Here is a 17158-nt window from a genome sequence, read left to right as displayed (position 1 = left end):
CACACTGGCCGATGGTGTATCACTATATCAGCCATTTGGGCAGTGTGTACGCATATAATAACTTCACATAAGGTTTCACCTGCGTCTGTAATAGTCATGTGACACACTCACCTACTGGCCAGCTCATGGGATTCCAGGGTCAGCCTGTCTTGCAGAGCGTGCTGAATGTCAGCATCACACAAGTGCAGTGTGGCGATGCAGCGATATGCCTCTATACGTACTCCTGGGTGTTCTGCCCGCACAGCGCCCAGCAGCAGCTCTCTCACACGGGCTGTAATAAGCCCCAGTCTGCCCAGAGCTAGGGTTCAAATACACCGAAACATGAGTTTCCTGCTTGATGTCAATGGTACTGTGATCTATAGTATATTCTACTACAATATATAGCATATTACACTTACATTGTAATCATGCAACAAATAGCAGTCCAGTTCTAAATACAGGCTTGGGGGTTCCACCATTTCCATTCACTAGGATCCTGTGATATCACTGATGCCTCGTGCCTCAGGCACCTCACTGGTTCTTACTAGTGAATGAATACCTAAAATGTTGGATCAGCTCATTAAATGGCTGCACCCCCATTATGGGGGTTATTCAGGTTAATTCGTTCAGATGCGGATTTACATCCTTGCGAGCAGGGGCGTAACTAACTATTTGGCGCCCCCCCCCCCCCCCGCACCTAACCTGCCCCCCCTTCTTACCCGCGGTCTGCGTCTCGCCCGGCTCCTGCTGCTTCCTGACGTCACGGTCCCGGCCGGCTCCTGCTGCTACAATGAAAACGGACTCTTAGAAAATGGCTGCCCCCATACTGCAGACAGAAAACTGTCTGCAGTATGGGGGCAGCCATTTTCTAATTGTCAGTTTTCATTGCAGCAGGAGCCGGCCGGGACCGTGACGTCAGGAAGGTCCCGACAGAGAGCCGGGCGAGACGCAGACTGCGGGTAACTATAGCCCCGCAGCCCCCCCCCCCCCCCGCGGCGCCCCCAATTTCTCTGCGCCCCCCCCCACCACCGCGGGGGCTGCGGCGCTATAGTTACGCCACTGCTTGTGAGTCAACCAGAACCCGCCCTGCAAATGGTGGTATGCCGGCCCACCATTCGCAAGGCGCATTCGTTCGCATGGCGTGCGAATGGATGTTTTACGTATACATCCATTCGCATGCCAGTGGGAACCTTCCACCACTTTCGATGGTTGCCGACCATCGAAAGATGTGGTGTGCACACGCATAAATAAGGTGACTCTCACGTCACATGTATATGTGTGTACGCCCTGGGTGGCTAACCTTGACACTCCAGATGTTTTTAAACTACACATCCCAGCATGCTCTGCATCAGATTTAGCATGGCCAAAATATCAAAACTGAAGCAGAGCATGCTGGGATGTGTAGTTTAAAAACATCTGGAGTGTCAAGGTTAGCCATCCAGGGTGTACGCTCTCGAGGAAAAGGGCTGGCAGCTGACATCCGGTGATGTCAGCTACCCGCCCATGTCACCGGGCAATTACCATTGGAACGTCCAGCGTTTTCATAGGCGAGTACCCCTGCCTGCCGCCCTATGCCCCACCACTGGCCGCAAGCTTCGCTATGGCCGCACGCACCCAGCGCAGAAATGCTCATTGCAAACACATCAGCCCCTTGCGAATGAACACCCACTACCGAATGGACTAGAATAAGGTCCTATGTGACAGAATGAGAGGGTTTTAGGTTCTCCAGACCTACTGACCTTTGATTGCATGCGCCTGGATTTTCCACACGGGATCACTCTGAATGAGCTGGTAGAGACAGTGTATGACCTAGAAGAAGGATACTGTCAGTCTGCTGCTGTAGTAGCATCATGTGGTGGGTTCCCTATATGCACGTGTGGCTAAGGCTGCCTGCACACAGCAGTATAAATGCTGATTATGTCCTAAGTGTCTTGTATTTGCATTATGTAGTTCCTTATTCTGGTTGCCTCTATCCCAGTGGCGTAACTATAGAGGGTGCAGGGGATGCAACTGCAATGGGGCCCAGCCGCTGGGGGGGCCCGAGGTCCCAGCAGGCAATCCCCTGCACCCTTCTAAAGTTTTTTTTACCATTTTGTTTTTTTAATCTATTGCCGCGAGCATTGGCGCCACTGCCGTCCTATGCTCCTCATATGTCCCAATCTGAAGAGGGAGCCGACATCCTATGCTCCCTCATCAGTTGTGCTGAAATGTCTCACGTTCTTCCAGTAGTGGCTTCCCGTCAGCTGCACTGACATGTTACGTTGTTTCCTCACCAGCGGTGCCGCTAACATCCCATAGTCTCCTGTCAGCGGTGCCGCTGATGTCATGTGCACTCCTGGGCAGTGGCGCTACTGTGGTCCCGTTTCACCGCTCCCCCAAGTCGGCGCTTGTAGACTGTGACACAGCAGCTCTGCGCTGAAACCCACTGCCACTGATTCCGGCTAAGCTCTATCCACTCACCATCTCATCAGTAATCCGGAGCAGACCGGCAGTCTGGCAGGCCTGCCTGCGAACAGCTACAAAGTCATTACCAAAGCACTGCAGGAATCCCGGAAGCAGCTGAGCTGTCATTATTCGAATCCCACCAATCAGGGATAAGGCATCCACTTTGGCTTTCCAACTGTCACACTCCAAGTGCTTCCTGGGAAATATATTATCATTATTACTACTGTAATACACTGTTCCAGCTGCAAAAATTGGGTGCAATGCAGCTATGATAGCCGAATGACTGCTTATGTATAGACAACCTGTACATACTGAATTGCACATCAATAAAGGGCATATGTAAAGTCCATACTAATGTATGCCTATATTGTTGCCAATGCACCTGCTTTATGGGGAAGCGTAACTTTTCCGTAGACAGCTGATAAGATCACCTATGAAGGAACTGGTTGGAGGAGGACAGAAAGACCCACTAGTGTAATTATTATAACTCCACAGCCGCATGTCTTACATTGTGGGAAATGACCTATGCTGGCTGCCATAAATTAGAGACTGAAATTAAAGACATCGGGTAGATGTATGAAACAATGATAAGGCAGGAGAAGTGAGCCAAAGGAGAAGTGAGCCACTGCAGCCAATTGGCACTGAAGTATCATCTATAATTTGCATAATATAAAATTATACAGAGCAGCTGATTGGCTGCCATGGGCCACTTCTCCTCTGACTCCCTTCTCCTCCCACATCACAGCTTCATACATCTACCCCATTGTTCTGTGGGACATCTCCCCTCCCTCCAGCACAGAACTATTACATGAGCTCCCCGGTAGCAGAGAAAGCCTTGGTGAATACCGAAGGTGGGCCGGCGGCGTCCTTACCTTATCTGGTCATGCACCTCCTTCCCCTGACCCAGTTTGCCAAGTGCTTTAGCAGCTGCCCCACGGACAGTAGGGCTCCAATCATTCCACATGAGATGGCTCAACTTGTTCTTCAGATCCTAAAGGGAAGAAAAAAACATCATGGGTTGGCCAAAAACATTTGTACGATTAATGGCAGAGACTTGGAGGCCTAGAGGGGAATCGTTAACCCTACAATACAGGCCAGCTATGGTCCAAACAGAGGGCCTGATTCAGACCTGTACGCTAGACACCTGGCGGGTTAAGGGTGATTACCAAATCGTCCCACATAGGGAGGTGAATGTCAGTGGTGCTCCCAGAGCAGGGCTGAATGAAGTCTTCGGGGGGCCGGGGTCATTTTAGAAAGGGGGGCCCCCTTGCACTTGTCATTATTGGCCGCAAACTGCACGGGGGAATATTACACTGTCAAAACACAGAGTGAAGGCAGTATAAACTTGGTCAATGTGTAAATGCAGGGGGGGGGGGTTTTAATGCAAACACACACACATATATATATATATATATATATATACATACATACATATAATACCACATGAAAAGCCTGTGTTTGTCCCTCTGTACCTTACTTTGTAGGAGCCCTGACAGGCTCAGTGCTGCCTCTAATTAAAAACCCACCCATGACGAGGCCGCTGCTGCTGTCCTCCATGGCCTTAGAAGCATATGATGAGCTACACCAAGCAGAGCTCAACACAAGACTCTCAGCCTCTGACCTCTTGTGCAAAGTCTCATGGGTCTTAGTCAACTCCCAGGTAATCCACTGTACACTTGTGCAGTCAGTGTACCTTGGCTCCCGATTCTCAGCACCATTAATCATTGTCACATTGGCAGATAGGTGAGGCTGCAGCACTACCCCACTCCCATTTACAAAACCTTTAGCTGAAAAAAATTAATAAAATACATGCCAACCACAGGGGGGACCCAGGATTACTGACCCCCATGTGCACCCCCCCCCCCCCCCCCCCACTTAATCCGTACCTGCAGAAACCAGTTAGCTTCTACTCTTGGCAACCACTGGTTTGACCCACTTCTCTACTCTTCTCACTGCTTTATACAACAGCCCCAAAGTTTTCATATACATTAACAATTGTGAAGTGAGTGAGACTGCACTCTATAATCAGTATTAGTATAGCTAATAAAATGCCCACCGTTATTGTTTGTTGGAGACTTTCATTATATATACAGTATATATAACATATGGTGATGCAGTCGGACTCCCATGTTCCTGCGTATAGACATAATTATGAGTAATGTTCAGGATGCTCACCTGGCTGATGTCCCCTTGCAGGTGAGAGAGGGCTTTGCAGGCCACAGTCCTATCTCTCCAGTTACCACTGTTGAGTGCTTCCCCCAGCATAGCATGTACCAGCGTCTATAAGAAAAGACTGCAGACTCAAATACTAGTAATGACTTTGGCCTAATGCATAATTGCCTATTGTTCTGATTTCCTCTCTCTGGAGAAGAACGGAGAGGAGACAATGCCTGGCACTTCAGGGGGTGGAGTATGGGGGCCACATCACTATGCCCTGCTTCAAAGTGGCACAATTTGTGGGTCTGCAGTAGGGGTGGGGCAAAATTATGAGAATATGAATCATTAGCACCAACCCCTCCATTCAATGACACAAGTCCCCTGTCTAATCTCCTCATCCTGCCTGCTTCCCTAGAAAGCGGATGGGATGAGAGAGCTGCCGCTCCTCCGTGGGTGCAGAGAAATCGTGAATCTCCCGCAACACGCGAGAGAGTTGGCAAGTGTAGCCATATATAGGGTAGAACCAAACCAACACAACCGCTATTGTACAAGCCATAGGCAAACGCAGGGGGGGGGGGGGGGGGGTTCTGGTTGTCCGGAAACCCCCCCCCCCTCTTGGTTATTGCCTTAAATATGACAACAATAGCACTGGTATATAATATGATCAATAGAGCTGCCACCACATAATACAGTGTAAGGGACAGAGCGGAGCTGCTGCACATGGCCAGTCTACCAGCTTCTTCTACCACATTTACTGTATGTGTGGATCTGAGCCCTCACAATGGACCTCTCCAATGCACTGCAGAATGGGATATTTTGGAATACATTTGGAAACCCCCATCTAAAAATCCTGTGTTTGCCACTGGAAGCAGTTACTGTAATGCAGGATAATCGGCGATGGGCGCAAAGGGGGCGTGGTCACGAAAACGGCCCTAGATTGTCGATCTGCGGCCCGGATAACGTCAATCCACGGCTGTTATCAGCAGAAAGGGCCCGACAGCTTCTGAAGTCGGGCCCGTTCTGCCGTGATCCCGCATCAATGCTGTCATTAATTAGGGAGCCGCCGCTATTTCCCACGTCGGAAATAGTGGCGGCACATTGCGTACCCCCCTTAGGGGGAAATTCAACATCTATTTCCTGGGATGTTGCTACGGGCAACCAATCAGATATGATCTATTATCTTCAAGAAGGTGCTAAATAAACAAGAAATAGTATGTGATTGGTTGCCCAACATCCCATGTCAAATAGAACTTCCATCTTAGTAAATGTACCCATTAATCTCTGCATGTACTGTAGTGACAGTACCACAACCATAACATCATCAGTTGTTACCCGGTAATCCACTGGTTCCCACATTTTTTGAATTACGGCACCCTAGAGCATCAAAACATTTTCAAGGCACCCCTAGGCCAAATGCTTCTTTTTTTTTTTTTTTAAACTTTTTATTGAGACATTGTATCCATACAATAGGTAATATCCATCAAACGTTGTACATTATTTGATATTTAGTAAGTCATTTTAGTATTGTACAGAATTATGTGTCATGCATCCAACCGTCATACATTTTATTAACCAATCCTGGTAACATTTCCGTTATGCGTGTTAGTCAAATATCATTCAAGAGGAACAGGGGGGTCCAGGGCAGCCATTCTGGTGAGATACCATGTGGTTGATTTCAGACTAGCATGTATCATTTTTCTTGTGTTAAGCGGTAAGGTTGGTATGTAGGAGTCCCATAGGCGGAAAAATCTCTCTACTTGTTTGTTTTTATTTACAACTGCTTCTACCCAGTCCATTCTGAATAAGAAATGAAGCTTTGCTAGGAATACAGGGAATTGTGGGGGTGTATGATCAATCCAACTTTGTAGGATGGTCTTTCTTCCCGCAGCACTCAAGGCCAGCAAGAGTTTTTTGCTTTCTTTCGTCATGCGCATATCCGGGTTAAATATGCCTAGAATTGCCCACTCTGGGTTCATGGGGACAAATGTGACTAATTTGGCCTCCGCGTAGCGTTTTATTAGAAGCCAAAAATAGCGTATTATTGGGCAAGCCCACAGACAATGGAAGTTGTCTGCATTTTCCATGTGACATTTTGGGCAGGTATGGGTATTGGAGGTTCCTATGTGGTATCTTCTAACTGGAGATAAGTATGAGTTATGGTATATATTGAGAAAAAGTTGTGTATACATGCTGGCCTTGAGGGTCTGTCGGGAGTAGAGGAGACCTTTTTGCAGTTGTGCTATGTCTAGTGAGGGAAAGTGGGTTAGCCAAGTAGCCATTCCCCCTTTTATTACAGAGTGGTCAATGATTTGTCTTAGGTAGGTGTAGTGTATTGATATAGCTTTGGAGGTTGGAACCGGGTAAGACATCATGGTGTCCAGAGTATTAGTCCAGTCAGCGTCTGCAAAATGATTAAGAACATGCGATACATAGAATCTGGCCTGTACAAATGCTAACGGGTATGGGCTGACCGTAGTGTATTGGGCTGATAGTTCGGAGAAGCGTAAAGGGCGCCTCTCCTCTTTCATTGTTAATGATCCTATTGAGGTGATACCTGCCTGTTTCCAAGCGTTGAAGGGGTGAGCAGCCATGCCGTCCAAGAATGCCGGGTTATTTAGAAGGGGTAGATAGAGGGAGTGGTGTTGGTTCAAGCCTGCTGCATGGCGCAGTATGTGCCATATTTTCCTAGTGGTCCATAGGAGAGGGTTATGTTTTATATTTTCAGGTATTTCCTGATCGTGTTGGTGGAGAAAGCTGATTAGATTGGTATTGCCTAGGGATCCTTGATCTAATGTTGTGTTAGTGTATATTGAGCTGCCGTGTAGCCAGTCCCGTAAGTGTCTGAATAGTGCTGCATAATTATATGTGGTGATGTCTGGAAAGTTTATGCCCCCATTGAATACTGGTTGAACAAGTTTTCTCATGGCTATGCGTGCTCGACCATTTTTCCAGATACATTGTCGGAAGAGTTTTGTAATGTTTTGAGTGTCTTTTTTCGTTAGTAACACAGGAAGCATTTGTAAGGGATAAAGTAATCTAGGGATTGCTACCATTTTTAATAGATTTGCCCTTCCCAGGTATGAAAGTGGTAGATGTTCCCATCTATTGATATCGTTGGCTAAGGTGTTAATAGCTTTGGTGACATTCAGAGTGTATAAATTTGCAGGGTTGCGTGGTAGTAAAACCCCTAAATATGGGATATGTGAAGTTTGCCATTTTAGTGTGAGTTGGTTTGCCCACGGGGGGGGGGGGGGCTGCTGGGTCCATATAGGAGCATGCCTTTCGATTTGTCGATATTAATACTAAGTCCAGTTATAGGTTCAAAGGATGTTATTTTGTCTAATAGGGAGGGTAAAGTAGTCTCTGGGTTGTTTACGTAAAGGAGGATGTCATCTGCAAATGCTGATAGTTTTAGCTCTTGTATGCCTATTTTTACGCCTTTGAAATCTGGCCAGTTGTGTAGTGTACGTAGAATGGGGTCCAGTGCGATGTTAAATAGGAGGGGTGATAAAGGGCATCCCTGTCGGGTTCCTTTTTCTAGTTTAAAGCGGGGTCCTTTACAACCATTTATTAGTAGTGAGGCCTGTGGGTTTTGGTATATAGTGCGAATGAAGGCTATAAATCCTGGGTCAAATCCCCTTTTTTCCAGAACATAGTATAGGTGCGGCCATAATATCATGTCGAATGCTTTGTTCGCATCTAAGCTTAATAGCATATTTCGAGAGTGAGGGGAGTTGTGGGAGGAAATGATTGCTGCTATCGCCGCGCGTACTGCTTTTATCGAGTGCCTTCCTTGTACAAACCCCATTTGTGATTGCGTGAGTATGTCAGGTAAAATAGATTGGAGTCGCAGGGCCATTATTTTAGTTAATATTTTGTAGTCGACATTTAGGAGACTTATTGGTCTATATGAAGGTAGTAAGTTCGGGTCTCTGTCTGGTTTGGGTATAAGTGTGATATGGGCTTCGTTAAAAAAGGGCGGTTGGATGTTGTCTTTGTATATGTTTTGGAATAATTCTAGTAAAGTAGGGGCAATTTGGGGCTGAAGCATACGGTAGTATTCTCCGGTAAGTCCGTCCGGTCCTGGGGATTTGCCATTTGGCAGTTTGGATATTACTAAGTTAATTTCGTCCCTGTGAGGGCAGACTTTTGTTCTGGTGTAAGGAGGGGTAAGACCTCATTGGGGATTAAAGATTCCTGAGCAACAGGGTCCACAGGTGACGAGGTAAATAAGTTTTCAAAGTATGTTTGAAATTGGGAGGCAATTTCGGAGGTTTTGGTTATAACTTCTCCGGTGGTTGGGTGTTTTAGCGAGGTGATGATATTGCGTCGTTTAGGTGGTGTGGATATCTTCGCTAATAGTTTACCGGCTTTATCTCCCCACCTGTAAAATCTGTTTCTAGTATAGTCTATTGAGTGTTTTGCTTGAGTAGCCAAGTAAGTTTCGAATATTTGTCTGGCCTGTTTGTATGAGGCCAAATGCTTCTTATCGAGAAATTCAGAAAAATAATAATAAAGGAAGTGCATTGTGTTTATATGTCACAGTTATCTGGTGAGGGACAGGGTTTGCTTCTGTTTGTCCACATATATTATGATTGGCAGCCGCCAGCACTGGTTTTGCCTGGTACATTGTCCATAAATAATATGAATTGATCCTGGTCCACCAACCCAAGGCACCCCTGCAAGTGTCCTGAGGCACCCCAGGGTGCCTAGCCACACAGTTTGGGAACCACTGCAGTAATCAAATACCAACTTGAAGAACTAATGTAACTAGTAGTTTATCATTGCTATAATTGGGAGAAGGGGGGGGTTACAATTAGTAAAAAAAACGCATAAAACAAAAAGAAATAGAACAATGAGAAGAGGGCAACGTAACAACTGCTGAGATGGAAGAAACTAATCGGTTCATGAAAATGAATGTGCTACAATAGTGGTATTACCGGCTGAGCAGATGCAATTTACTTTTCTTATTGGAGTATTCCAAACTTCTTTGGGGTCAACCCACCTGTCCATAAACTATTGTCATCGTCGTCGTCGTCGTCGTCGTCCCCCCATCTACAATAGAACTTCCATCTTAGCAAATTTACTCCGTCCTGCCTAGTATACCCATTGAAGCTAGTGCCACAGTCTCTTGCTTTCTCCAAGTCCCAATCTTAAATATAGCAACGCACAACAACAGTTACTACTTACTGTGCGCTTACTAAGTTCCCGTAACACATAGCAACAGACTTTCTCGGTTTCTTTATTCGCCACTTCAAACATCTGGGTGAGGATCCTCTTTATTACAAGGTAACTGTGATTTCCCTCCAGAGCCAGACACTGGGCAGCGGCCCAGCTGTCTGCATCCGTACCTAGTAAGACATGATGTGTAAGAGTGTTGTATCTCTGTACGGGCTGTTGTGCGCCGATGCAGGGTTGTCACCTTGCTTCTGTCTGTTATGTTGTTCTTAGAACGAAGAGACCAGCGGAGGCTCTAACAAACTTGGATCACTGATATCAGTAACAAAAGCAGAGGTTCCCAAATGCGATCTTTAATGCACCGCAACGGCTCAGGCTTTAAGTATATCCATGCTTGGCCACAGGTGACTTAATTAGTACCATACTCAATTTGACTTAACCATCTGTGCTGAACCATGGATTAACTTAAAACCTGGACCATTGGGGTCCCCAGATGACCGGATTGGGGATCTATGCACAGTGCATACTTATCTACTTTCTGGCTGCCCTTTCTGGGAGAGGGAAGCTAACTCAAGGGGGGAGTGAAAAAGGGTGGGGTGGCTACTTGTTTGTGGGCTTGGCCAGAGCGATCGTGCCATTTTAGCTATGCCCCCGATGTATAATGCCATTTTTTAAGGCATTAAACTGCGGTGGGCAGGGCTAAAATGTTGCGATTCGCGTCATTTGACCCACGGGGGGGAGAGGGGGGCAGCCGGACAGATTTTTGAGAGGGTTGCCCCTCTTTCCATGGGGGCTGGGAGGGGGACCCTATTTCTGGGACCGTCCTGGCCATTCCGGGAGGGTAGGCAGCCCTGGCATAGTGACATCGTCATATAACAGAGGACTGGCGGGGATAGAGGGCTAGCATGTCCTTATTTATCTTGTACAGTGTTGCAGAGGAGTGTTTGCATGTCAAAAACAACTTTATATGGGTCATTGTGTTCCACCTATCAGTATACAAGGCCAATGTAAGGTTTCTTGGCACCCTAGGCAAAACATCAATGTACTGCCCCCCTCCCCCTAGGGGCGTAACTCCCAGAGGCAATGAAGTCACCTGACTCCGAATTAACAGCACTGAAGGGGTACCTGCATGTACAGCAGCACCTGGGCGGTTCACAGCAGGATCCAAGCATGATCACTGCTTTTCCACAGGAGCTCTGAGGTGCACCCACATAGTTAACTGGCTCAATCCCAGGATTCAGACTCGGAGGCACCCCCCAGATCCTGGCACCCTAAAGCTGCCTAGTGGCAGAGCCGGCCCTGTCAGTTTATGACAGAAAGCAGCACCTGGGGACTTTATACTGAATGTAGATTTAGGAGCACACAGGGATTATTGATCTGTATATGGGACTCTTCAGTGCAGACCCTTTCCTCCCCTACACACACTTTCCAACTGTCCCGATATTCACGCGACAGTCCTGTTTTTGTGGGACTGTCCCGCATGGAAGGGAGGTGGCAGTTGAGAGACTCCCTGCCATTGCTGCTCTGCTGAGGAATAGATGCTGGCTGTGGCTTTATAACCGCAGACAATTATGTGAAGCCACGCCCCCTTTCCCAGAGGCCATGCCCCCATATCAGGGCCGCACGGGAGTCCCAGCCGTAAAGAAGAAAATGTTGGGAGGTATGCTTACAGGTACTGGTAATTAGGAGTCTGTTGGTTGGTACTTTATCTCCGTCCACGTTACTGTATCTCTTCCCAAGGCTTAGTACATGGACCCCTAGGACTTCTGTGACTATATGAGTGCTATAAGTGATTTCTTATATCCATGACATCAGAGATGACATCAGAACTCACTGATTGTAAATTATAAAGTTGGAACTGACAGATTCAGATCAGTTAGCACAGCTGCAATTTTTGCAGATAGACAAAACCATGCTGCACTGCAGGTGGGGCAAATGTAACATGTCAACTGTGTATTATATACCATGTATTGTACCCTACAAAACCCTGTATATAGCTAAGGAGAAATTCAAATAAAATAAATAATGGACAAGCCACATAGTTGCATACCACTCTCTAGGACATGGAACATCAGCTTCCTGGCTTTCTCGCTTACTTGCTGTGTAAGGAACTGGCACAGGGCAGCAGCCATCCTCACAAGAGCATCCTCATGCCGCAGGGCATCAGAGATCATGGTCAGTATTGCTTCCGGTAGCGGTGGCGCAGCCAGTGGCTTGTTTGGGCTGCTATTTATTTTAGCTGCATTAAAAGAGAATAAATTAATGAATAATCTCAAAGATGCGTTAGGAAGATGCTTACATGCAGTGATTCTCTCATCTGAGGAATTTCCCAGAGTGCTACAATTCATGCATTAATCCAGAGGGGTAGTATTACATTTTACAACATGATGCTTCTGTGGTGCCTATAGTGGATAGTACGGTTGTGCCTATAGTGGATAGTTCGGTGGTGGCTATAGTGGATAGTACGGTTGTGCCTATAGTGGATAGTTCAGTGGTGGCTATAGTGGATGGTTCGGTGGTGCCTATAGTGGATAGTACGGTGATGCCTATAGTGGATGGTACGGTGGTACCTATAGTGGATAGTACAGTGGTGCCTATAGTGGATAGCACGGTGGTGCCTATAGTGGATAGCACGGTGGTGCCTATAGTGGATAGTATGGTGGTGCCTACAGTGGATAGCACGGTGGTGCCTATATTGGATAGTACGGTGGTGCCTATAGTGGATATCATGGTGGTGCCTATATTGGATAGTACGGTGGTGCCTATAGTGGATAGCATGGTGGTGCCTATAGTGGATAGCACGGTGGTGCCTATAGTAGATAGTACGGTGGTGCCTATAGTGGTTAGTATGGTAGTGGCTATAGTAGAGAGTGCGGTGGTGCCTATAGTGGATAGTATGGTGGTGGCTATAGTGGAGAGTGTGGTGGTGCCTATAGTGGATGGCACAGTGGTGTGTATAGGTAAGTTTCTCATCCCATGAAAGTGTTTGGATTTTATTACTCACCCATCTCCTGGGGTGAAGTCACACGCTGTGCACCAGCAACAGCTGCAGTAGCTATAGTTATAAGAGCCGAGATTTTGTGGGTGTTGTGCACACTGCCAAGATCTCTCGTGAGCTGTTCCAGAGTGGCATCTTTCCAGTTGACACCTATTTTGTCCAAAAACATCATCCACATATTAAATAGATCATTTAACTAATGACTCCAATATGTTTATATTCACAGAAATCGCAAACCCATAAGGCCTGACGGAGTCACACGCATACGTTCACGTAGATCAGCGACTATGTGCACCTATGGCGCATGCGTTACACAGAGTGTATGCTCAGATGTGTGCAGATGGGAACAGGAGTATGGCGGAAATGTAATGGCGTTCCTGAAAGAGGGCTAGTAGGATGCACACATAAATGGTACCTTCAGTGGGCGTGTTATGGGAGTGTCTGGGGCGTGTCACTGCATTTCCAGATGTACAGCTGCACACATAGGAGGCCAAGGTCAAATGGACAAAATTACACCTGCTATGGAGCAAGTTGTGATGATGTGACCAATGGCTCTGGATAAGAATGGACCAATCAGTATTACAGCGTGCACGGGCACTAACAGTTGGCGTCTCAGTCATCGCACATTGCGCTGATCAGTTATACGCAAGGGGAGGAGACTTTTGGGCTCCTTGTTCCCACCGCAGGGCCCATTTGTAGAGGTCTCATGTGAGCTGATTTCAGTCTTGCCCACATCTGGTGTTGGGAGGGCTCACGGACACCTCATTCAGAATTATACAGAAACTGTGGTACTTGTGTAATATCTGGGCGCCCGATTTTTTCATTGTATTGCATCGCATCGCACTACTTAAGGCATGCAATGCAATGCAATGTGATTTTTCATTGTAAAGACCAGATTTTTAATTGTATAGTCACCCATGGGTGATTTCATACCCCCACTATCCAACTACGCATGGAGTTGATTCTATATAGTGTGGCAAGCTTGAAGCGTGGCAAGCACCCCGAGGGAACGCAGAATACATGTAAAGTAATCCGCTGCGCTCTCCATGCTTCGGGCTCGGGGGCTCGCTGCGCTCGCCACACTATATAAAGTCAACTCCATGCGTAGTTGGATAGTGGGGGTATGAAATCACCCATGGCTGACTATACAATTAAAAATCGGGTCTTTACAATGAAAAATCACATCGCATTGCATCGCATCGCATTGCATGCCTTAAGTAGTGGCATGCAATGAAAAAATCGGGCACCCGGATAATACACAAGTACTGAAACTGTCATAGATCAAATCAACAGCCTCGGCTGTAGGGTGGGGTGTGTGAATAGTTCTGTCATCCAGGGCAAAGGACCTAGACAGATGCAAATCCCTGTTGTAAAGGCTATACGGGAAGATCGAGAACATAGAGTCCGCCGCAACATTCGGTGGTAAAAGGCAAATATGGAAAAGAGACCCAAGACGCACGAGTCTTATGCCTCCATCATCTTTAGCTCACACGCCTCAGCTCAGATAATGTTATATGCACTATCTAACACTACACACACCATCATTTACTAAAGAAAGGAAAGGAAACTAGGGGAGGTGCAAATTCTGAGGGCTACGTAATGTGAGATAAAAGGAAACGGACTACAACTCATACTGTACTCACTGAAGGTCCAGGCTGTCCTCCACTCAGACACCACACTCCGCAGGACCTGAATTTCATTCAACGGGCTTTGTGGTGCCTTGTTGGGCTCCTTGTCCCCACCGCAGGGCCCATTTGTAGAGGTCTCATGTGAGCGGATTTCAGTCTTCCCCACATCTGGTGTTGGAAGGGCTAGCCAGTGACGGACACCTCTTTCAGGACTCACATAAGAGTCAATATAAAACACATCAAAGCAATTTTAGTCCAATTGCTAGAACACACAGACTGGCAAACCACTGATTACGAGATTGTGACAACTCTTGACCATACTTGCCTACCTGACCCTCCCCATGAGGGAGAAAATGGTCTGTTCCTGGAATTCCCTGGTAATGTATGATTGCCATCGCCTGTGGTGAAACACCTTTCTTATCAATTACCTAGCTCACCACAGATGGTGGCAATCATACATTACCAGGGAAGTCCAGGAACAGAGCATTTTCTCCCTCATGGGGAGGGTCAGGTAGGCACACCTGCTTTTGACCTTGTGGCTGGCATCTCCGCCAGACTCACCTGGCCGTAAGGGTGTAAGCTTACCTGCATGTCCCCTGGTGGAGAACCATTCCTGGTAAGACTTGGGCAGGGATTCCTGTACGTGCTTTTTATATCTGTTGTTGCTGTCCATGACAATGTAACTCTTCTCATTTCTGTCTTTCTGATGTATCATTTTACTCTCCCCTAAAAACATAAAAAAATAAATCTAATTAGGTGTATAGCGTTTATATAGGGAAGCTGTTTTGTATACCTATAGTCAGACTAGATACATGTAGTATAGTATAGGTGTATCTAACCATTGGCAGCAAAACACCTACTTCTCCCATGTGTACCCTGCCGCAGTAAGAACCATGACCTCAGACGGGGGAATCACCTGAGTAAAGCTCTTTCTCAAACTCATTCTCAGTGGCATAGACATATTTCCCAGCCTTTGGGTTTATTACACCTTGGTGCCGCAGAGGTGGAGACAGTTCGATATGTTTGATGGCTAATGATTCTGCTGTGCTGTTCTTGGCATTGATCTCCTGCACGTGTCTTGGTGGAGCTGTGTAGCCCGGCATCCTGTAAAGAGAAAGACTGATGTCACATTTCTCCCTGATGTGATGGACAAGTAATGTAGAACACAATAACCCTGGAAGGAGAGGAGTTATCCTAATGGGTAAGCATCAAACAAATGCTATTGATCTGCGAATGTGCTGTATTTATTTATTATTTATTAACAGTTTCTTATATAGCGCATACATATTACGCATCGCTTTACAGAGAATATTTGAACATTCACATCAGTCCCTGCCCCAGTGGGGGCTTTTTTATTACACTCTATATTCCCTACCACATGTACACAGACACACAGACATTCTAGGGTTAATGTGTTGAGAGCCAATTAACCTATCAGTATATTTTTGGATTGTGGGAGGAAACCGGAGTACCCGGAGGAAACCCACGCAAGCACGATGAGAATATACAAACTCCGCACAGTTAGAGCCATGGTGGGAATCAAACCCATGACCTCAGTGAGGCAGTAATGCTAACTATTATACCATACGTGCTGTAAACATGAATATACAATAGGATCATATCCAGGTGGTGATGAGGGCAACCCCCTCTCTCAGGTAACACGTCTCTTCTGCCCGCAGCTGTATGGCAGCCTCCCTCCTGAGCCCAGCAGTCCCTGCTCAGTCCCTGCCTGATGTGCTGCTGCTGAGAAGGGTATGGGGTGAAGGGGGCAATCACTGAACACCCTGTTATACGTTATACGCCATACATGCAACCTGGTAGAGGCTCTGTTCTGTCTGTGAAATTGGTGTTTCTGGGTGCCCACTTTTGGAATGCATTCAAGACATCTATTTTACAGTAGTGTCATGGATGCCTACACTATTGCTGATCGAAACAGGTAAGTATCACAAGGATACAGGTGGGGGTCGGTCCTCACTATTAGCGCTCACAATAAATGATTCAACCACACCTCCCTTAGGATTTAGTGGCGATCCTCTTCTCCAACATAACGACAGCTTAGAATTAAGAACTCTGGACCATTTTCATACTCCAGGTCAGCACACACTCCATCCCAATGGATTTCCACATAGGAAGAGAGGAGAACACGATTGCGCAATACCACTTTTATTTATGTACACACAAATCAGACAAATCAATGTTTAAAAAATGCACAGATCCAGTAGAGAGGAGAAAGGGGGAAGTTTACCATTTGAGATGGAGAACCAGGTGAAAGGCTCTCTGAATGGGCTTAGGCAGTGACAGATGTTGGGACCCGGGTGGTCACGGCGTCAGTCCACAGAGAGGGCACTCCTTCTCCAAAATCTCCTGGTCTGTAGGTGCAGCCTGCTCCAACGCGTTTCGGACACCAATGTGTCCTTTTTCAAGGAGTATGGCTCTGGAGTATAGTGACTTCGGGGACTCAAGGTCAAGGTCGGCGCTGAGCAGGGAGATGAAGTCGGAGGGCATGGCCGCTCGGGCCAGCTGGAGATTGCGGGCTTTGAGGGGGTCGGCGGTTCGGAACCGCCGACCCCCTCAAAGCCCGCAATCTCCAGCTGGCCCGAGCGGCCATGCCCTCCGACTTCATCTCCCTGCTCAGCGCCGACCTTGACCTTGAGTCCCCGAAGTCACTATATTTCAGAGCCATACTCCTTGAAAAAGGACACATTGGTGTCCGAAACGCGTTGGGGCAGGCTGCACCTACAGACCAGGAGATTTTGGAGAAGGAGTGCCCTCT

At 47.0% G+C, this 17158-nt stretch overlaps 1 protein-coding gene across 1 annotated transcript in view; it reads right to left on the bottom strand.

Moving 5' to 3' along the window:
• HEATR4 (HEAT repeat containing 4) overlaps window positions 1-17158 on the bottom strand; it is a 53105-nt gene that overhangs the window by 3089 nt on the left and 32858 nt on the right. Inside the window, 11 exon segments of the mRNA XM_083167549.1 lie at window positions 112-298; window positions 1719-1788; window positions 2440-2620; window positions 3297-3415; window positions 4600-4704; window positions 9772-9932; window positions 11810-11998; window positions 12764-12907; window positions 14401-14611; window positions 14972-15111; window positions 15302-15489. Of these exon segments, the coding sequence (XP_083023675.1) occupies window positions 112-298; window positions 1719-1788; window positions 2440-2620; window positions 3297-3415; window positions 4600-4704; window positions 9772-9932; window positions 11810-11998; window positions 12764-12907; window positions 14401-14611; window positions 14972-15111; window positions 15302-15489 (1695 nt within the window).

Source organism: Crinia signifera, chromosome 12, assembly GCF_055691185.1.
Source record: "Crinia signifera chromosome 12, ASM5569118v1, whole genome shotgun sequence".
NCBI classification, from domain to species: domain Eukaryota; kingdom Metazoa; phylum Chordata; class Amphibia; order Anura; family Myobatrachidae; genus Crinia; species Crinia signifera.
The sequence above is the reverse complement of the archived record's forward strand: the minus strand, read 5'-3'. Positions and strand labels throughout refer to the sequence as shown.